Genomic DNA, 23,285 nt, shown 5'->3' with positions numbered 1-23,285 from the left:
CTGCTCCTCAATAACAGGATCCTCCATTGGATCCACTGGTGGCTCAACTTGAGCAACTCTAGGATGCCCTCATCATCTAGCAGGAGCTGGAGCCTTCCATCGGCCTCTGCCTCGGCCCTAGCAACAAGGGGGAGCAGCTCCTCCACAGTTGGGTACATCTTCCGTGCGTGTTCTCACCATCCGTGAGAGAATAAGATACATATACTTAGCATAACATCAACAGACGTCTCCGCACCGATCTGTAAGACTCTATTAGGCCTGCTCATGACTTGTGAGACCTACGCGAACCTAGTACTCTGATACCAAGTTGTCACGACCCAATTTCCCATATAGGCAGTGATGGCGCCCAACATCGCCGCTAGGCAAGCCAACGGTGAACTAGTCATGTATTTGTTCTTTTTAATAATTTCAAAGTAGTTGAATATTTTCATTTAGCAAGTAAATGAGTAGTGAAAAATTATAGTAAGGTAAAGCATAAATTAATGAGAAAGTAAATACAGTTAAATTAATACTCAAAACCATAAAGTGTCTACTCGAATACTATCAAAACCCGGTTTCACAAGTGTATAAGCAACTAGTAGAATACACAAACTACCTATGCTACTGTCTCGAATAAGATAGATAGAAAGTAAATACAAAAGAGAGCATGCAGGTGCTGCAGTACGGACACAGTGAGCAGCTCACCACTATGCCTCGGGGTAACGGGGGTGCGCACCTGAATGACTGCCAAATGCACCTTCCTCAGATCTTGCACGATTAGTGCAAAAGTATAGCGTGAGTATATAAACAACATGTACCTAGTAAGTATCTAGTCTAACCTCGAAGAAGTAGTGACGAGGAGTCGACATTGACACTTACTATTGGCTAATAAATAAAGTACGAAAATTCTAAATAGGCAGGGAATACATCAATGATAGATGCATCTATTATACTGCCGAGGCGTTCGAACTGCTCCACAAGAAGAGAGAATACTCTACGAACATCCGATTTAAAGGCTATCACAAGACTAATACGCAAGGAGACACAATTTCTATCAACGGTCAAGTAACTTACCAAAACTCAAAGTAAGTGAAGTTCGGTCTTTACGAATCCTTAATCCAGTATCAATATAATTTAAGCACTTAAATTAACAAGTAGAGTGCAAACAATACAAGTATTCCATGATAGGATCCTAAAACTACCCGGACATAAGCATGATTTGTAGCTACGCACGGACTCTCATCACTTCGTGCGTGCGTAGAACCCACAATTAGAAGCAAATAGTAATTTAAAACACCTATGGGGTAAATTTCCTCTTACAAGGTTAGGCAAGAGACTTACCTTATTCTCAAGCTCACTTTCGGAATATAAATTCGCTCTAAGTCCTCAAGTCGGTGCCGAACAATCTGAAACTAGCCAAGTATTATATAAATTAATCAATATATACTCAAAAGTTCATAACTTAGCTATTATAGTGATTACCCAACCCGATTCACCCCAGGCCCACGTGCCTAGATTCCGAAATTTTTTGAAGATAAATGTTACCCATAACCTCACTAGCCCAAATATATAATTTTTACTCAATTCCATAATCATTTTCGTGGTCTAATTCCATTTTTATCAAAACCTAGGTTTTTCAACTAAACCCATAATTTCTACAATTTTCATGTTAAGAATCTACCCAAAATCCGCGTATTAAACTCACATTAAGTAGTAATTACTTACCTCACGATGATTGGTGAAAATTTCCTCTCCAAAAGCTCCACAATCGATCACCCCAAGTGAAAATGAGAGAAAAAGAACCTAAGTTCAATATAAATGCACCCTTACTGCCTTAGTGATTTTTGCACCTGCAGAAGAATCGCCGATTCTGTGGGGCCGCTCCTATGGTTGCTTGTTCGCATCTATGAAAAATGCACGATCCACGACTGTTCGAACCTACGTCCAATTTCCGCATCTGCAAGGCCGCTTCAGTGCCTCGCCTCGCGCACCTGCGACCATGGCCAGGTTGTCTCTCTCTGCATCTGCGGACCCTCCATCGCAGAAGCGAGTTCGCTTATGTAGAAAATGCTTTGCTTCTGTGGATCTCACTGACTCTACTCCATTTCTCTTCTGTGAACAATACGCCACACCTTCGGCGCCGCTCCCGCGGCCATCCCTGCCATAGGTGCGAACTCACCAGATACCAGCCCCTTTAGCTCTTCTCCAAAGAGTAATCAAGCTCCGTTGACCCTCTGAATTCTACACGGGGGCTCCGGGGCCTCGACCAAACATACCGACATGTTTGTAAACATAATTCAGACTCACTCGAACCCTCGGAACACGTAAAATAACATCCAAAGTATGAATCACATCCCAAAACCAAATCGAATCAACTTATGAACTTCGAGTTCTTCCAACTTACTCCGAAGGCACCGAATCATACTTAAACTACTCGAAATGATACCAAATTTTGTGTGCAAGTAATAAATCACCATACGGAACTATTCCCTGGCTTGGAATCCAAACGGACCTCGATAAAACCAAAACATACTCCAAACTAAACTTAAAGAACTTAAAAACCTTCAATGCGCCAACTTTCAATATTAAGCGCCGAAACGCTCCCAGGTCATTCGAAACCCGATTCGAACATACGTCCAAGTCCAAAATTATCATACGAACCTATTGGGACCATCAAATCCCCGTTATGTAGTCGTGTACTCAAAACATTGACTCAAGTCAAACTTAACCATTATAAGCCACTATTAAGGAACTAAGTGTTCCGATTTCAACCCGAACCCTTCCAAACCAGAACTATCCATCTCCACAGGTCATAAAATAGTAAAAGCACATATGGGGAGTCTTAATTAGGGTAATGGGGATGTAGAAAATAAAATGACCAGTCGGGTCATTACACAGACGTTCAGATCAGGTTGTAGCCAATTCAATAATTAAGATTTTGGTCCAAAAATGAATGTCTAGAATATTACATATAGAGATAAATTTTCAACCATATATTCAACATTCTTTACTACTGCATCTTTAAAAACAAAAACAAATTTTAACTTATGCTTACTGTTAAAGCATGACTCTAATTTTCAACATATGCTTACTTTGACGTATCAGCTCCAATTTTCAACCATTCTTATTTTTAACGCATGGACTCTACTTTTTACTTTGTTAGATTTTAATGCAGGGCTCCACTTTAACCTGCTCACTTTTAACGCATGACTTTAATATTTTTAACTTGTGCTCACTTTTAATACATAAAGTTTTAATTTTTAATCCACACCTACTTTTAACCATGTCAAGTAGCAATGAGGAAGGCTTTGTGTAGAAAGAGGATCAAGTTTATTTTGATAGAAAATGCATGCCAAAAACAAGAATTGTTAAGATTTGCCCTGATTTGCTTACCATATATGAGTTTGTTGGAAGGATTGAGAAACCTCATTCTCACCAGAAATTTCAATTTCAACTCTTAAATGAAAAATATTCTGATAGAGATAACGAGAAAACTCGGATTAATTGGACCAATGGGACATACACCAAATAATTAAACTAAAAAAAAGACTTATGCATTAAGGCTTAAACTCACCTAGCAATAGTTCTCTTCAGGTTGGTTTGCTACTCTTAGATCGTATTTTCTTTATACACTCTCTTTTTCTTTTCTATTTTGTTTTGTAAAACACCACATTACTCCAAAATTTGTCTTTACTTTTTCCCAATTTAACTCTTCTTTTCGCATATTGTTTTTTTCTTGGGCACTTCCTAACTAGTAGCTCATTAAGCTCTCTTAAATAAATGTAATATTCTTTAGGTAAATTTTCTTTCTAAAAAGAAAATAAACACATTGAGCATTATATTTAAAATATTCTCTTTTGTGAGAAACATTATACAAAATAAAATCATCTACTTGTGGAATTTTACTGGGTTATTATTGTTGTTGTATACAGAATAAAATCAATCAATCACATAATTGTATAGGATAAAATTGGTTTATATTAAATGCTCAAATGATTACATGACACGTGGAACCAGAGGCAGACAGAAGACGAGGGGAGTGAAAACCAAGACCAAGGATAAAGCTTCGGTTGATACCGGGCAGATCCTGAAGGGAACGCAGTCAACGAAAACAAAGGAACATTTGTCATCAGATGACATTTAATGAAGAATATTCCTCCATATTAAATATGCAGTCGTTGCAGAGAATTTTGGCATTTATGGCATGCCGTTACATATTTATCAATGACCCCTTTTATTGTCATTTAAGAGGGTATTGATCCCAGGATCCTATTACCTAGGTATAACTATAAATAGGGAATTCAACAATCATTTTAACATACGATATCTCTAGCAAAACTTATGCTACATTTTACTATTAAGTTGAATAATACAACTTTATCTTTTGTCTAGTATTTTTCTTGTCGCTGTCTTCAGAGGTCTTGCTCCCGAAACCAAGCTTGTTATTTATTTCAATTTCAATATTAAGTTTTAATTTTTATTTAATTTATTTATCATTTTAGGATCAAATCAGTTCTCTTGTCTATAAACCACATAATAAATTTAACTGTACCGTTTTACGGGTAAACAGTTTGGCGCCCACCGTGGGGATTAGACAGCTGCATAATTGAGTTGATCATTGCTTCTATTTCTAATTTATTTGATTCTTTCATATCAAAATCGGAAAAATGGCAGCTAATGATGTCAACGTCACACACAATGTTAAGACACACGAAAATCTGCCTCAAAATGAGGATTCAATCAGTGACAGCCGCAACGAGAGGGACGTAGTAACTCCGGTCCATGGCGGGCAATATCCCCGACATGTGCGAGAGACGACTCCTGATGACGCTAAGGATGAGCACGTTGCGGAAACAGTAAGGATCTTGAGAGAGCAGCAAAACGCCATCATGGGCCATATCTGAAGGCAAGACCAGATCATGACAGAACTAAAGCAGGCGTTATCAGGCGCTTCAAATAACACGAATGGAAGGCGCCATGTTTCTCCTAGTGCTCCTGCAAATCAAAAAGCTCAAAGAGTTGGATAATAACACCCTGAAAGGTGAGGTCAGCTTCGACGGAGTTGGGGGGATCGACAGTTGATCCGGTAACAAAAACGACATTGATCCCTCCAAAACCAAACTCATGAGATTCTTGAGGGAAATGAATAAGCTGATGGATCAAAATACGAAAGAGTTCCACGCTCGAAAGGATCAAATCCGGGTGCATCACCAGTATTAAAGGGCCCAGACTCGAAGAAGTACACCCAATTGTCGTTCAAGCCAAGCACAACACCACAATTTATTCCGAAACGGTTCAAAATGCCAGACGTACCGAAGTATGATGAGATTTCAGACTCTCAGAAGCACATTACAACTTATACAATGGCGGTGAAAGGAAACGACTTGGCCCAACATGAGATTGAGTTGGTCATACTGAAGAAATTCGGAAAAACCCTCACGAAAGGGGCCTTTACATGGTATTCGCTTTTACCCGAATATTCAATTTGAGATGCTCGCAGATTCTTTCATCAAGGCCCATACCGGGGCCAGGAAGGTCCAGACCCAAAAGGAGGACATATTTAGAATTTCATGAGAAGAGTCCAAATTACTGCTTGAGTTCGTGATCAAGTTCCAAAAAGAAAGGATGTTGTTACCGGCCGTGCCAGACGAATGGGCAGCTGAGGCATTTACAAAGGGGTTGAACCCGAGGAGCTCTGATGCCTCCCATAAGCTGAAAGAAAGTCTGCTCGAGTTCCAAGAAACTACATGGGTAGATGTCCATAACCGTTATGAATCAAAGATAAGGATAAAAGATGATCAGCTCGGGTTCCCGGTATCAACCAAGGGTCGGGATTGAGAAACGAACATGGATAAATATAAGGATGATTTTGATCCAAATCGGTGATCTTCTAAAGACCGATTCTCGCCCTACGAGAGGGCCGAAGGATGTAGTGGAAAAGGATTCCATTCAGCGGATAGACTCTTCCCCGATAGAAGAACTGATGGCGGCCGAAACAACAGATCATTGCAGGAAAAAGAGGTATCGGGTTCCTGTGATTCCACTTATCCCAGGCTATAAGAGTATAATTTTAACGCGTAGTAGAGCTGGTATCATCAATGAGAAACATTAAGGAAGAACGGTTCCTGATGCAGATCAGATCTGATCCCAGCTAGAGGGATCCTAATTTATGGTGCGAATATCATGGGACTCATGGCCACCGAACTGGGGACTGCCGACAACTGCGTGAAGAGGTGGCAACCTATTGAAGAATGGCCATCTCAGGAAATTTTTAAGCGACCGGGCCAAGAACAATTATGGTTGTAGCCAAGACAACGCAGAACCCTCGAAGATAAGGGAAGACCCTCATCGACTAGCTATCCATATGATTTTTGGGGGGAAGGAGATTAACACTGTAACCTTTTCGGCATACAAAAAGACAAAGGTATCAGTGACTCATAGCAAGACTCCGGGAAGTCGCCAAAGACAATATCACCTTCATGGAAGAAGACGCTGATGGACTTTTTCTGCCGCACACCGATGCCCTGGTAATTTCTCTTAACGCTCTAGATTTCAAGATTAAATGTGTTTTGGTTCACCCAGGAAGTTCAGCCAACATCATTCAATGGAGAGTGTTGGAACAAGCCAAGCTAACCGGAAGCATCATTCTAGCAACAAAGCTCCTCGCCGGGTTCAACTTAGCAAGTGTGACAACCCGAGGGGAAATCTTGCTGCCCACGAATGTCGAAGGGGTCATGAAGACCACCTTATTTGAAGTGGTGGACAACGATATGGGCTACAACATAATTCTCGGCAGACCATGGTTACACGAGATGAAGGTCGTACCATGGACATATCACCAACTACTGAAATTCCTGACTCTGAAAGAAATCAAACAACTAAGAGAAGATCAACCGACAACAAGGGAAATGAATGCGGTATCGGTTTCTAGCAGTAAAGGGAAGGAATTTAACACATAGAAATTATAGGAACTGACGCCTGCTCTCGAACGAAGCGAAGGTGACAAAGGGGGGGAGTAATCGAAATCCCACTAGCTACCAAGATATTTTCATGTACCAGAAGAAACAGATGTGACCAAGTCCACGATAGAAGAATTCGAACAAGTGGCTTTGTTCCAAAAATTCCTTGAGAGAAAATTTCACTTGGGGACAGGACTCAATCCCGAGCTCAGGTCAGGATTTATTGATTTCCTTAAAACTAACGTTGATTGTTTTGCATGGTCACACACGGATATGACATGTATCCCCCTAGAGGTGGCCATGAACAAGCTAAGCCTAGACCCAAGCATCCCACCAGTAAGGTAGAAGAATCTCCTAATAGTCGAGGTCATAAATAGGTTTGTTAAAGAAGTGTTAACTTGGTTACTTGACATCGGATCAATTCGGGAGGTAAAGTATCTCGTCTGGCTAGCAAATGCAGTTGTACTTCCGAAAAAGAATAATAAATTTCGAATGTGCGTGGATTATAAGGACTTGAATAAGGCGTGTCCGAAAGACTTGTTTTCATTGGTGAACATCAATCAAATGATTGTCTCCACGACCGGTCACGAGTTAATGAGTTTCCTGGATGGATATTTCGGGTACAATCAAATTAAGATGAACCCAGAGGATCAGGAAAAAACTTCTTTCATAACGAACTTTGGCACATATTGTTATAATGTGATGCCCTTCGGGTTTAAAAATGCCGGAGCCACTTATCATAGGCTCGTGAACAAGATGTTCGAAAAAGAAATAGGTAAAACAATGAAAGTATACATAGATGATATGTTGGTCAAGTCTTTGAATACAGGTCACTTAAAACACCTCTAGGAAACCTTCGATATCCTAAGGAAGCACAACATGAAGCTCAACCCCGAAAAATACGCGTTCGGAGTTAGCTCCATTAAATTCTTGGGTTTCCTGTCACAAAGAGGGATCGAGGTAAATCGTGATAAGATCAAAGCCATCGAGGACATCCCAGACCAGCTGACAAGCAAGAAGGAAGTCCAAAGGCTAACTGGAAGATTGGCTGCTCTAAGCAGGTTCATTTCTCGGTCTTTAGAAAACTGTCATCACTTTTTCTCACTTCTGAAGAAGAAGAAGAAGAACTTCGAATGGACTCCAGAATGCCAACAGGCCTTAAAAGACCTAAAACGGTATCTATCAATCCTTCTATTACTATCAAAATCGGAGGAAGGCGAACAATTGCTGATATACTTAGCGGTCTCGGAGGTAGCAGTAAGTGTCGTTCTAGTTTGGGAGGACGAAGGTACGCAATCTCTTGTCTATTATGTTAACAAAATTTAGTCAAATGCGTAAAATCGTTATCCGCACCTCAAAAAACTGGCCTTAGCTCTCGTAGTCACCTCTCGAAAGCTTAGCCTTATTTTTAGCGTCACTCGATAGCCATGGTGACAGCGTTTCCCCTGTGGAATATCGTGCACAAACCAGAGTTGTCAGGTCGATTGGCCAAATGGGCAGTTGAAATTAGTGAATTTGATATTGAATATTAGCCTAGGACTATAATCAAGTCACAGGTTTTGGCTGACTTTTGTGGTCGATTTCAGTCTGGGGTTTCCTGTCTTTGGATGTAAAAGAAGCGGTGTTGGTGTCGCAAACGACATCAGGAGTTTGGACCTTGTTCATGGACGGAGCTTCTAATGTTAAAGGGTTCGGGCTCGGGGTGGTTTTAATCATGCCCTCGGGAGAAATCCAAAGGCAGGCAATAAAAAATGTTCCTTTAGCTAACAATGAAGCCGAGTATGAGGCACTGATTGCAAGACTAGAATTGGCTTGGAGACTTGACTCCGAGGTCATAGAGATCAAATGTGATTCGTAACTAGTAGTAAATCGAGTATATGGAATCATTGACACAAAGGAGGAACGCATGAAACAATATGTGATTAAAGTTCAAACTTTGCTCACGCAGTTTAGGGAGTGCTCGATCACCCACATCCCATGAGAAGAAAACGCAGAAGCGAATGCATTGACCAATTTGCGCTCATCCGCAGAGATGAAGGGATCAGATTCTGATACTGTCGTCCAATGTATGCATTCGGTACTGGATGTGGACGGTTATTGCGAAGTAAATACAACTAACCTAATCTGGGACTAGAGGAATGAGTTCATTGACTACCTTTAGCATGGCAAGATGCCCGAAGACCCGAAGGCATCCTAAGCACTTCGCACCAAAGCAGCTCACTACAACCCCTAGGGGGCAGTTATATAGAGGGTTGTTCCAAGGCTCGTTGGCCCGATATTTAGAAGCCTCAAGGAAAGACTACATAATGCGATAGTTCATGAAGGAATTTGCGAGAATCATTCTAGTGCAAATTCTTTAGTGCTAAAATTAGTCAGAATAGGATACTATTGGCCACCGATGGAACAAGACGCTAAGGCATTCGTTCAGAAATGCAAAAGGTGTCAACGCCATGCACAGTTGGTACTCCAACCGGCAGAACTCTTGTATTCGGTACTGTACCCCATGGCTATTCATGAAATGGGGGATGGATATAGTTGGACCGCTGCCACTGGGTCCCGGGAAGGTAAGGTGTCTTTTAATTTTAACTGATTACTTCACAAAATAGGTTGAGGCAGGTCCTTACCAAAAGATCGGTGAGCGCGAAGTGGTCGATTTCCTGTGGGAAAATATAATTTGCCGGTTCAAAATACTGAAGGAGATTGCCTGCAATAATGGACAACAGTTCATAGGCTTCAAAGTCACAAAATTTCTTGAAAACCTAAAAATTCAAAAAATCACATCTTTACCATACCATCCGAGCGCAAATGGGCAGGTGGAGTCACCCAATAAGGTGATTATTTAAAATCTCAAAAAGTGGTTGGAAACAGCCAATGGCAAGTGGACCGAAGAGTTACCGGGAGTACTATAGGCATACCGGACGATGGCCAAGTCGAGCACGGGGGAGACACCTTTTTCTCTCATATACGGCGCAGAAGCTCTGATCTCGGTGGAAGTAGGAGAAGTAACCTTGCGGTATTTCTAGGTGGACGAAAAAGCAAATAATAAGGCATTGCTAGTCAAACTGGAGTTGCTTGACGAACGTAGGGACTTGGCCCATACAAGAATGGTAGCTTAGAAAAAAAAGATGGAATGATACTCTAACCGGAGGGCCAATCTCTGCTATCTTAAAGTGGGAGACTTGGTTTTTAGGAAAGTGACTCAAAACACCTGGGAGCTCAATGGGGGAAAGCTGGGTCCGACATGGGAATGCCCCTATCAGGTTTCAACCGTCACCAGGAAGGGATCATATGATCTAGAGAATCAAGATGGAGTCAAATTGCCAAGCAACTGGAATGCGACTCACCTCAAAAGGTATTACTGTTGATGGATCCCGCTTATACTGAAAGTATGTGCTGGACTCTTTTTTCTTCGACCAGTTTTTGTCCCAATTGGGTTTTTCTAGCAAAGTTTTTAACGAGGAAGCAACATAAAGCATACTACAGAAGGAGAATTGTTAGCAAAGTTAAGACCTTTAAATGACAAGGCACTGAAATAACAAGCCACTATGGGATGGTTAGATAATCTTTAGCTCGATGGCAAAATTCCTAACTGGAAACAAAGCTTGCCATCGAACCAAAGAATATTCAACCGTTCACGAGTGTTTTTCCTCAAAGGAACAAGACTTCGAGTGCTCTAATTCGCATTCTTCGCATCCGAATACTGGGGGAGATAATATGAGAATACGACAACTTGATTTCCAAGAAAATCGGGATTGCGAGACCTATAAACAATAATGTCTCATCCGGATCAAGGACTGCACAGTTAGCCCCGTAGAAATAAGTTGTACAAATTAGCCACATGTATTGGTAATTTCTTTTCATTCGGTGAACGAATGTTTATGTACTTTTCAAGATAGAAGGAATAAAATGAAGTCCTTTTATTTTTATCTTGTTTCTTGTCCAAACGATGAATTGATTTTATAATTTTAAAGTTAACTAAAAACTTTAAATGCTAGTGCCGGAATGGGCATGAGACGTCCTCTTCAAGAACACCGTAAACATAAGAGGGGCCTCTTTTATGAAAGCCTCATAGTAAAGGGTTGGTTTTGGAAGAGTTTATGCCCGGAACCCAAAAGCTATCGGAAGAAAACACACCCGAAACCTTATTTAATTCGACACAAAAAGAATGAACTTTGCGCAACACTTAAATAAAAGGTCCTTTTATTTATACATGCCAAGAGGCATAAGTACAAAAATACAAAAGGTAAAGAACGAAAGAAAAAGAAAGAAAAAAGGCTAAACTTCATCGCCACCAGAACTCGGAGGAAAAGAGACATCTACGGCCCCGGGAGAAGTAGGCAGATCTGCCGCCGATGCAGGATCTTGGACTTCATCATCATTCTCTTCGACTTCCTCTTCGGCTCCCAAAAACTCAGAACCGGGACTAGAAGAATCAGTTGTATCAGGCTGAGCCCGGAGACGTTCTCGAGCAGTTAACTCTGGCCTTCGGGCCTTGGTGATCTCATCATTGATATCAATAATTCCCGCTATGGCCTCTTCCAAGGTTTTCTTACTCATTTGGTACATAGAGTATGTTTTTTCAATAATGAGGGAATCCCCTTGGTGCTAAAGTTTTGCTTTACGCCTATCAACCTCGGATAAAAAGTCATCCCGCTCAAACCTCATGGCACTGAGGCTATGATCGAGATCATGGATTTTGGTTATGTGAAACTTATTTTGATCCATGATCTTCTTATATATATCTTCCATCTGGGCCCTCTTCTCACCGACAACAACAGTCTCTTTAGCTTTAGAGTTCAAAGCTGCCTCCAAATTATTTGCTCGTTAAATGAAGGCAGACTCACGCTTGGTAGCAGCAAGAGCAAGATTATGAGACTCAACACTCTTAGCCTTTGTATCTTGAAGTTGTGCATGTAGCTAAGTGGATTCTTGACTGTGATCCATTACCTCTTGCTCAGTCTGTTTCAGCCGGTCTTCAAGCTCGGCAGCTTCAGCAACCTTCGCTTCTAGCACCGAGAGGCACACAACGAGTTGGTACCTCTTGGCGAACAGTTTATCCCGCTCTGACATAAGTCCTTCTTTGTCAAGGATCAATCTCTGAAGGCCCTCGGAAGCGTTGGCCTGTAAAAATAATATTGAAGTCAGAAACCCTGTTTAAACAAGTCAAGTAGAGACAAGCAATAAAGAAAGCAAGTACAATACCGCTGCTGCATTGTACATGGCATTGTTCAACATATATTCCCCCGAAAGACAGTGTATGTTCTTCTTATCTTTCTCTGAAGCTAGAGACTTTAGATAGTTAGAAAGTTCCACTGGCTTGGATAGCAGATGTCACTACTTTGAGACCGAGAGAGAAACAATCCTCCTCCCTTGGGGATCTGCAGAAGGGGTGGAATAGTTGTACCCCAAATTCCCATTGTTGGGGGACTGGGGAGGAGGGGCATCCTCCTCTCGGATGTTTGCGGCCGGTAAAGGAGATGTAGCAGTTACTGGTGATGAAGACACAGTTGATGTGGAGGGAGATGAAGATGATGGTGTTGAAGGTTGAGAAGGAGCTGCGACATAGGCAATGTTATTTATTGGTTGCTCACCAACCAAAGGCAGAAGGGAGCCGGTACCCGACCTCATTGGACTAGAAGCAATGACTGGGCTCGGAAAGGGAGAATCAGTATTCTCCACTAAATCATATTCTCCCCAGAGCGCTCGGACCTCGCCCTCGGTTGGGGTTCTAAGATCTCCAGATTGAGCATTCTGTTGAGCTGATAAAGATCATAGTATCTGTTGATGGGAAGCCTCTTCATCACTAGCTTCCCTATCATCATCAATAACCACAGTGACTGCGGCTGGCTCAGGTGTCACGACCCAATTTCCCTTATAGTCCGTGATGACACATAATGTCGCCGCTAGGCAAGCCAACGGTGAATTAGCCATGTATTTATTCCTTTTAATAATTTCAAAGTAGTTGGTTTTTATTTATTAAATAAGTGATAAGTAGAAACTTTAATAAAGTAAAGAGAAAACTAATGAAAAAGCAAATACATCGAAATAAATGCTCAAAAGCCATAAAGTCTATTAGCATATTTTCAAGACCTGGTGTCACAAGTGTATGAGTAACTAGTAGAATATACAAAACACTAAGCTACTGTCTGAAATAGAGTAGACATAAAGTAAATACAAAAGAGAGACTGTGGTGCTACAGAACGGCCTCAGAGAGCAGCTCACTACTAAGCCTCAGGGTAATATGGGTGCGCACCTGGATAACTGCAAATGCACCTGCCTCAGGTCCTGCACGATTAGTACAGAAGTGTAGCGTGAGTACATAAACAACATGTACCCAGTAAGTATCCAGTCTAACCTCAAAAAAGTAGTGACGAGGGGTCGACATCGATACTTACTATGGGCCAACAACAAAGTACAGGAATGCTAAATAGGCATGGAATATGTGAATAATAATAATAACACAATAGCCAACAAGGATTAAATGATTCTTTAGCTCATAGTAAATTCCAAAAGTCTTCAACTAATACATACTAACTCCAAATAAATTTTGGGCTAATAAATAACTTATAACCTCTCAATTCATAAAAATAATATAAAGTGTATTCGGGCTCCAAGCATTAACACACACGATTTATGTCGAGGTCGTGGGACTAGCAGCATGAACCATAGTTGCATCTATTATACTGTCGAGGCGTTCGGCCCGCTCCACAAGAAGAGAGAATACTTTATGAACATCCGATTTCAAAGCTATTACAAGGCTAATACACAAAGAAGCACAATTTCTGTTAACATTCAAGTGAGCCGCCAAAACTTAAGTAAGTGAAATTTGGTCTTTATGAATCCTTTATCAAGTTTCAATATAATTTAGGCACTTAAATTAATAATTAGAGTGCAAATATTACAAGTATTTCATGATTTGGGTCCTAAAACTACCCAAACTTAAGCATAATTAGTAGCTACGCACAGACTCTCGTCACCTCATGCATGCATAACCCCCACAATTAGAAGCAAATAGTAATTTAAAATACCTATGGGGTAAATTCCCTCTTACAAGGTTAGGTAAGAGACTTACCTCGTATCAAAGCTCACTTTCCAGCCCACTATTCAATGTAAGGATTCAAGTTTGCTCAGAACAATCCGTAGCTAGCCAAATATTATATAAATTAATCAATATACACTCAAAAGTTAATAACTTAGCTAATAGAGTAATTATCCAACCCAAATTGGAAGATTTCGATAATTTATCCTCGGGCCCACCTGCCCGGATTCCAGAAATTTTTGAAGATAAATGTTACCCATAATCTCACGAACTAAAATATATAATTTTCACCCAATTCCATAATCATTTTCGTGGTTAAATCTCATTTTTATCAAAACCTAGGTTTTTCAACTAAACCCACAATTTTTACATTTTATGTGCTAAGAATCTACCCAATAATACATGTACTATACTCATCTTATACAGAAATTACTTACCTCAAAGTGCTAGGTAAAATCCCCTCTTCAAAGAGCTCCAAAATCGCCCAAGAGATGAAAGAAATGAGCCAAAATAGCCTAAGTCTCGACTTAAATGAACCTCACTGCCTTCAGTGATTTGCACCTGCGACTCCACTGTCGCACCTGCAACTCCACTTCTGCGGACAAACATTGCAGGTGCAGACCATGCCCAGGTCTGCCTCCATCATTTTTGCGGGCAAAGCGTCGCTTCTGCGAGCCCGTTTCTGTGGCACATGCGTCGCACCTGCGAATCCTCCCGCTTCTGCGATCGACTCCCTCGCACTTGCGCCTTCGCAGGTGCGGTTCTTGCCTCACTTCTGCAATCATTGGGCAGTCCATGCCAGGCCACTTTTGCGGTCAAAAGCTCGTACCTGAGGCCAAAATCTCGCAGGCACAGATTCACCAGAACTGGTGCACCAGCAGTTCTTCATGCAAATTCCGAGCTCGATTCCAATCCGTTCCGCATCTGGGCCTCCCGGGACTCCATCCAATAACGCTCACACATCCAACAACATAATACGGACCAGCTCGCGCGCTTGAAATACCAAAATAACATCTAGAAATATGAATCGGATGCCAAAATGCATGAATCGAATTATGAAACTCAAGAATTTCTAGAGAATACTTCCGCGCGTCTAATTCCTATCAAATCAACTCAGAATGACGCCGAATTTTGCGGGCAAGTCACAAATCACCACCAGGAACTATTCCCATTCTTGAAATCCCAATCGGACCTTGATAACACCAAATCTTACCTCAAACCAAATTTAAAGAATTTGAAAACCTTCAATGTGCCAACTTTAAATATTAAGCGTCGAAACGCTCCCGGGTCATCCAAAACCCGATCCGAACATACGCCTAAGTCCAAAATCATCATACAAACCTATTGGGACCGTCAAATCCTAGGTTCAAGGTCGTTTACTAAAAATGTTGACCCAACCCAACTTAACCCTTTTAAAGCTAATATTAAGAAACTAAGTGTTCCGATTTCAACCCGAACACTTCCAAACCCGAACTAATCATCCCCGCAAGTCATAAAATAGTAAAAGTACGTACGAGGAGTCTTATTTAGGATAACAGAGATATAAAAAGTAAAACAACTGGTCGGATCGTTACATCGTATATGTCCTTCTTCACTTTCTTATTTTTACCCCCGGCTGAGGAGGAACGCCGCATTTTTGGTTGCTTGTTCTTTAGCCGAGGACTTCAAAAGAAAGCACCTACACCGGAAGCAGACCCAAGGGCACCGGTCAGGGTGAGAGCCTTTTGCAATAACCTCGCAGCCTCTGCGGGATCGACCAAAACATCCTCCTCAGGGCAGGAAATAGAACCCTGCGGGAGACCTAAATCAAACAAAAAGGTAGGGTTAGCAGGGTTTCTTATTTACAAAGGTGGAATGAAAGAAGAGTCAGTTTACGGTGGTTCTTGGCCCTCCACTCATATTTGGGGGCCAACTCTTTCCACTGGCAGGTTTCTGGTGTAGTGATGTCAAGAATCTTTTGAACCCAATGGTCTAGGCCTTCAACCTGTGATGGTGTCCACCGAGTAACTGAAATAACGAAAGAAAAAGGGTTAACAATGGCATGAGATAACCTTTTTCGGAGAAGGAAGTAGATTTTGAACTTACGTGAACGATTCCAGAATTCGGGGAAAGACGGAGTTATAGTCGGGATGATATCCATGGTGGCAATGACAACAAACTGCTCCATCCATCCACGATCACTGTCATAGTCCATTCTGGTAAGCAAAGCATGGTGGCCACGCTTGCGGAAGTTTATTACTCCCCCACAAAATATTTGTTGGGGAGTAGAGGTTCATCATATATGCTAGGGTGAGGGGCTCCCTAGTTTTTAGGCATAACCTCCGCAGACAAGCTACCGTTCGCCACACCGAAGGGCCTACCTGAGCCAAACAGACATGGTACCGGTGGCACAACTCTAAAATCACGGGGTCAAGTTCCCCGCTCAAAGAAAACAGACCCAAAGTGAAGGGATACGTGTAAACGTACGTAAAACCCTTCTTAATGAAGGTCACCCATTCCACCAGATCAGGAGCAATGATATTTAGGGCATGGCAGACATAATCTTCGTTCACAGCAGGAATACTAGAAGGGAGAATAGAAGAAGGGTATCTACCAACAACCCAAGTTCGAGGGTTTGAAGTAGGGAATTTCACTTCGAAATCTCAGGCAGTATTCAGATGTTTAGGCATGATGGTGCTCACCGTTGGAGGATCAACATCAACATCAACCTCTTTATATTTGCCCCTCTTCGGGCCCCCACCGAAGAGAAGACTAGAGTTCTTGAAAATTTTAAAAGAAGCTATAATGACAGGGAGTTGATAAAGTTTTTTGAAAAAGAACAAAGATGGCCGTGCGATCCGTCGAGTTATCATGAATCATCGCAGCAACGGGCAGAGCCCGCGTCGACCTTTTATCTAATAAATGCATCCCTTCCAGAAGTCGGGGTTTGTTGCACGTATTAGCTCTAGAATTACTACGGTTATCCGAGTAGTAGATACCATCAAACAAACTATAACTGATTTAATGAGCCATTCGCAGTTTCACAGTCTGAATTTGTTCATACTTACACATGCATGGCTTAATCTTTGAGACAAGCATATGACTACTGGCAGGATCAACCAGGTAGCATTCCTCATTGACGTCGGCACCGCATGAGCATGGCCGACCCAAAGGCCACGGCCAAGTCCAAGACGAGCACGACCGTCATTCGTAAGGAGCATTCTTTGGGCAGATAGGAGCCAATGAAGACCCCATGCCCATTGCGTTTACCGAATCCGAGAGTCCGAGCATACTAGTCATGGACCTAGACATCGCACGACGAAGCGAGGATGGCGTGGGACACAACTATATTGTTAAATCATGGGGTAACACGTGTTCGGGGTATTAAATGCGAGGAGACATGCGTCTTATCAAGCGTCATAAACTTTTCAGAAGGGTTCATAAAATATTTCGCCAAGAAAGGAATCTTCACCAACTTTCCGATGACACAAAGGTGTGCCACCAGAAAGCAAGAGGGCTATCTGTATATGGTAAAATTGGTTTATATTAAATGCTCAAATGATTACATGACACGTGGAACCAGAGGCAGATGGAAGATGAGGGGAGTGAAAACCAAGACCGAGGATACAAGCTTCGGTTGATATCGAGCAGATCCCGAAGGGAACGTAGTCAACAGAAGCAAATGAATGTTTGTCACCATATGACATTTAATGAAGAATATTCCTCCGTATTAAATATGCAGCCGTTGCAGAGAAGTTTGGCATTCATGTCCTGTTGTTATATATTCATCAATGACCCTCATTATTGTCATTTAAGAGGGGCTTGATCCTAGGATCTCGTTCCCTAGGTATAGCTATAAATAGGGAATTCAATAACCATTTTAACACATGAGATCTCTCGCAAAACTTATGTTACATTTTACTATCAAGCTGAATAATACAACTTTGTCTTTTGTTTAGTATTGTTCTTGTCACTGTCTTCGGAAGCCTTGATCCCGAAACGAAGCTTGTTATTTCTTTCGATTTCAACACTAAGTCTTACTTTTCATTTAATTTATTTATCACTTTGGGATCAAATCAATTCGTTTGTCTATAAACCACGTAATAAATTCAACTGTACCGTTTTACGGATAAATAATAATTAGGTGAGTTCTTTCCAAAATCAGTTATTTTGGTTTTGTTTGGACCACTTCACTGGCTAGCTAGATCCGACAGTTTTTTGCTAAATGGCATTTTATTGTTCTTCACTTTCGATCACTTCTTTTAAGGTATTCTATTACAGAATAAGACTCTGCGCACTTTAATCCTTGTATAATACTTCGTATGAAACAAATAATAACTTTAACCTCCATCGATTTCTAATAAATTATCCATTAGAAATTTCCTACATATTTCTGACTAATTAGCTCATAAACTTTGTGTTAATGTCATAAGTTGACTATTTGAGTAGACTGGCTGTGTTGGGTGGTTCATGGGCTCCGGCCCAATCCCAAGAAATTGGGTTTTTCTGAATGCATCAAACATTCAGGTCCAAACCATTTCTTTGCTGATTCCAAGAAACTGATCCTAAGTTGAAAATGACATTAATTCATATGAATGGGAAATCGGAGAACGCGGTTAAATTAGTATCAAGTCAATAATTTAAGGTCAATTATTAATTTATTTTGCTTTTCTTACGTTCGGAAAAATCACAGATGAATTGGGAGTACATGGCAATAATAACGGAGGATATGGGAATTGGATTCTGAACAGTTAGACTTAGGAATAAAGACACTGTATATAACTCCTTTATTATATGAACATAATTTTCAAGTTTTCTTAAATACTAATTGTACACGCATGTAAATTCCAACTTCAAAAATTCTATGATGGAATTATAATTTATATTTGCTGATGAAGATGGTGAAAATGTTGATGATAGATTCTGAAGGTTTTCAAGAAACTTACTGAAAGGGGTTATTGCTACCGAATAAAGTTGGTGTAAACACGGGCAAAAACACTAAGATAAAGTAGAGTAACATTATTCCACGTGTCAATATATACCTGATTAATTCCCTGTCATAAATTGGCAACATGTGCTGGTAGTGGCACCCTGGCAGTGAGAAGCAGAACAATTTTAAGTACTACAATATTACATAAGTTTTCATTACTTATCATGATTATGTAGCAAAAATAAAATATGGTTAAGATGTATAAAATTAATTAATTAATTATGATTAAATAATAAAAACTTATTTGATGTCATACACTTACCGATTTAATATGTGTAGTATGAATAAGTGATAAGTATTTTTTGCCGTGAATTAATCGTATAGTAATAACTATATATAAAATAATAACGGATAATCTTTTTTCATTTAAAAAATGATAAAATAATACCTTTTCCAATATCAGTCAAATTCAGTTAATTCGAATTTTACGTCGCCAAAAGAAAAAGTGTGAAAACATTTCAGGACAGAGAGACCGCTTCATTGAAATACAAAACCATAAAAATGAGATCAGCAACCTTAAAATCTAAAGCAGAGTTTGACACAATGGTCAAACCTGCAAAATACTATGCATTAGGACAAAGTAAAAAATATTCTTTCCAAACAGGGATTGCTTGTACCCAACCGGCCAACCCCATATGCTCATAGGACAAGCTGCCATTTTAGTCCTATACATTAGTACTCACTCACGTTTAATTAATCTATTTTTTTTTATCCGTTCAAAAAATAATAATTTATTTTTAAATTTGAAAATAATTTTGCTTAAACTTATAATTCTACTTTTAATAAAAAACTTTTATAACTACACAAATAATTTGGATTACTTTTTAAATTGTTTAGGATCACAAATTTCAAAATTTTTTATTTTTTGTTAAACTCCTTGATCGGTCGTTAACTTAAATTGGAATGGAGGTAGTATTAAACAATTCAAACACCAATCTTAAAATAGTCAAAACAAGTTAAAGGGTAAAGGAGGAAAAAGGTGCATGTTCCCATGCCCCTCATCTACCTAGCATCTAAGGCTAGTAATTCTTAGATATTTTTGCAGAGAATTTGTGTATCTGGTAAGCTCAAATCAAACCCAAAAACTGAATTTCAATTTGCTTACCAGTTATTTGTCAATTTCAGAAAATTAATGGTTTTCAAGAAACTTGTAGTAATGATGATGGGTTGTCTGGGATGTGCTGGTCAGCCCACAGAACCATCTCCTTCTCCTTCTCTTGAGAAAACTGAATCAAAGCCACTTGTAGATGAATCTGTTGTTGTCACTTCACCTAGAGTCAAACTTGGTGATGGCAGATACTTGGCTTACAGGGAAAGAGGAGTGCCCAAGAACATTTCCAGATACAGAATTATTATTGTTCATGGCTTTGGCAGCTCCAAAGAAATGAGCTTTATGGCTTCTGATGTATGCTCATTCTGTTTCTCTTTCTATCTTTTTGATTTGTATCTTTGAAGTTTCTGATGTCTTTATTTACCATAGTTTCTTGATTTTGAACCTCACTTCCCACTGTTTGAAAGTGAATTCTTTATCATCAAACTGCTAGAGAATTGATAATTGAATGTCAATAGCACAGATTTGAGGAGAAAGTGTTGAAATAAATAGATCCATAAATGTTTTTTTCTTTTTCAAGAACAATTAAACTTGACATTGCCTAGTTAGAACTACTGTTTCCACTGATAATTGAATTGACTTCAAGCCAAAATAAGTGATTGAAATTCCCTTCTGTTTTGTGGTTTATCATATTTAGATCCTTTTCTTTAGGTTAGAATTTATTGGATGGAGCTGGAAAGTGCTTTCTTTTGTGCTAAAGAGGTGTTATTCTTGAATATCATGCAAATAATGTCTAGTTTAGAATGATCTAATAGTGCTCTAGTTCCCAGGAACTCCTGGATGAATTGGGGATATACCTTTTGATCTACGATAGAGCTGGATATGGAGAGAGTTCGATTAATCCAAAAAGGTCGCTTAAAAGTGAGGCATCTGATATTGAAGAGCTAGCTGATCTGTTGCAATTAGGATCCAGATTCTACATAATAGGCGTGTCGTTGGGATGTTACCCGGCTTGGAGTTGTATCAAGCACATTCCTGCAAGGTAACAGAACTAACTTGACAGTTTTAGCTTGCTGGCTTTACTAGTTAAAGTTTAGGCCTATTAGATTTTACTTTTGTGAATATAATGCATTGCAGGCTTGCAGGTGTGGCTCTAGTTGTTCCCTTTGTCAATTATAAATGGCGGACACTGCCTAAGGATCTGACAAAGGATGATTACAGGAAACAACTCTGCCGGTGGGTAATTTGGATCACACGCTATGCTCGGGGGCTATTACATTGGTGGTTGACTCAAAAACTTTTCCCATCAGCTTCTGTACTTGATGGAAACCCTCAATTTTTCTGTGACAAAGATTTGGATGCCTTGAAGAATACACCAGGATATCAATTGTTCACTCAGGTAACATTCTGCCATTGACCCCCCCCCCCCCCCCCCCCCCCCAAAAAAAAAAAAAAAGACCACTTTGTGTAAAGATTGAAAATTTTAACAGATGCTTTTACTTTCTTTAACAGGATGGCCTAAAGGACCGAAGTGTATTCGACTCCCTTTGTAGTGACTGCATTGTGGCTTTTGGAAAATGGGATTTTAATCCATTGGAGCTGAGTAACCCGTACCCACAAAATGAAACCTCAGTTCACATCTGGCAAGGCCACGAAGACAAAGTTGTGCCTGTTCAATTACAAAGACATGTCTCACAAAGGCTCCCCTGGATTCGGTATCATGAAGTTCCTGATGGCGGTCACTTGCTTGTGTATGACAGGGCAGTGTGTGAAGCTGTCTTGAAATCGCTTGTGCTTGGGGAAGATCCTCCACTATACAGGCCAAAGTTAGAAAACTAAAAGTATTTATTCGTCTATGCACTCACACGGTGCCTCTGTAAGTAGATTGATTTCTTGAAATTAATACAAGTGTGATTGATTTGCATGGTCTCCATAAACTTTCCCAGAAAGAAATAAAGTGTGAGGCATCTCAACCATACTAGATATAGATATTAAAACACAAAAAGGAGGGAGGAGGAGGAGGAGGAGGGAAGGATATCTTAAGGCGACAAGACTTGCTATTAGGACTATGTTAGGGCCATTCTCAGCTTTCATTGAAAATCTTGTCAAAGAAATGATCGAAACCTGTCTAAATCTCCCTTCCACACCTCTTTTTAAACTGAAAAAGAAGCTAAATGGATTGAGTCTTGTAGATCTGCTGTTTCAAATTCATCAAGTTGGCTGCTGCTTAGTTATGTTTGTTTTGACTTCAAACAACAAACTGCCTACTGTTGTTTGTAGTTTGGGGTGTGTTTCAAAGTTTTCTTTTGTCTTTTTTCCCTTCTTTTTCCCTTTTCTGGGATTGCAGACAGATGGTGTTTCAAATTCCAGCATGAAGATTACTAGTGTACAATGTTAGACAGTTTAATGTTTTTGTATTTATTTATTTATTCTAGAAGAATTAAGACACAAGACGAACTTGATTGCACATAGGAATCTTCATTCCTGATTGCCATTTTTTATATCAAGTGGGAAATTTCCATCATTTGGGAAACAGACATGTCACAGAGTAAGGATTTCCTTTTCTGACAAAACAAATTCCCTACGAAAAGAAAAGGCTATAAATTAAATTACACTAACTTCTCTGCCCGGCAAAGAATGCCTGCCTTAAATATGTTATGTGCCTTAAAACATAAAGTCATGCAAACTATATGAGCTACTTCTCTCAATTTCATGTTCTAAATATTAAAGAATCAGCTAGTACTAGCCAAGAGAAGAAATTTATCTTGAACAGTAAAAGTTGCCACTTATAGATATTGAGAAGGGGAAACACCTCACAAGCAAAGAGAAAGGTAATTAGGTTCCAAATCGAAAGGTATGAAGTATGAATGTTGGGCAACTCAACTTGGAAAGTTCATTTTGTTGCAAACTAAAAGTTAACTTTTGTTATTTTTGATAGAGTTGAAGTTTTATGTAATGATAGTGTAAATCTATTAGGTCACTTTGAACGTACAAAAGATGGTCAATGGAGGTTCATGTCCCTTCCAGGAAAGAGCTTATGCTCTAGTTATCCCTCGAGCTACCAGATTGACAAAATAATAATTTGTACTTATCTAAGTACGATACACTTTCAGAGAATACTTCAATGGTAAATATTCCAGGGATAATTACCATGATAATTATGTATCCTACTTTACATAATTGATAGGAGTATTGTGTCTAATCTCCAACTAAACAAGGTGAAATTTGCTTAAATACTATTTTTCCTTAGACTTAAATTTAACTGCACGACTTAACTTTCATAATCTT

At 39.9% G+C, this 23,285-nt stretch overlaps 1 protein-coding gene across 3 annotated transcripts; it reads left to right on the top strand.

Annotated features, from left to right (window-relative positions):
- The first annotated feature begins 19,904 nt into the window (after nt 1-19,904).
- LOC104115460 (uncharacterized) lies at nt 19,905-21,919 on the top strand. 3 transcript variants are annotated; one of them, XM_009626103.4, is made up of 5 exons: nt 19,905-20,007; nt 20,101-20,351; nt 20,828-21,039; nt 21,135-21,396; nt 21,510-21,919. In XM_009626103.4, exons 2-5 carry the CDS (start codon nt 20,103-20,105, stop codon nt 21,834-21,836), a joined length of 1,050 nt encoding a protein of 349 aa, XP_009624398.1. In that variant the 5' UTR covers nt 19,905-20,007; nt 20,101-20,102; the 3' UTR covers nt 21,837-21,919. The 3 variants fall into 3 exon arrangements, with proteins under 3 accessions (XP_009624398.1, XP_009624397.1, XP_009624396.1); XM_009626102.4 differs by having other exon boundaries at nt 19,907-19,925; nt 20,072-20,351; XM_009626101.4 differs by having other exon boundaries at nt 19,915-20,007; nt 20,072-20,351.
- The last annotated feature ends 1,366 nt before the right edge of the window (nt 21,920-23,285 follow it).

The sequence above is a fragment of the Nicotiana tomentosiformis genome, chromosome 6 (assembly GCF_000390325.3).
Source record: "Nicotiana tomentosiformis chromosome 6, ASM39032v3, whole genome shotgun sequence".
In the NCBI taxonomy this organism is placed as follows: domain Eukaryota; kingdom Viridiplantae; phylum Streptophyta; class Magnoliopsida; order Solanales; family Solanaceae; genus Nicotiana; species Nicotiana tomentosiformis.
This window is presented reverse-complemented; position numbering and strand designations above follow the sequence as displayed.

Excerpts from the sequence above, each read along its gene's own strand:
- LOC104115460 (XM_009626102.4), top strand. The coding sequence starts at position 20,079 with ATGGTTTTCAAGAAACTTGTAGTAATGATGATGGGTTGTCTGGGATGT. Across the intron at positions 20,352-20,827 it reads TGAGCTTTATGGCTTCTGAT|GAACTCCTGGATGAATTGGG; the intron begins GTATGCTCATTC and ends TCTAGTTCCCAG. Across the intron at positions 21,397-21,509 it reads GATATCAATTGTTCACTCAG|GATGGCCTAAAGGACCGAAG; the intron begins GTAACATTCTGC and ends TTTCTTTAACAG.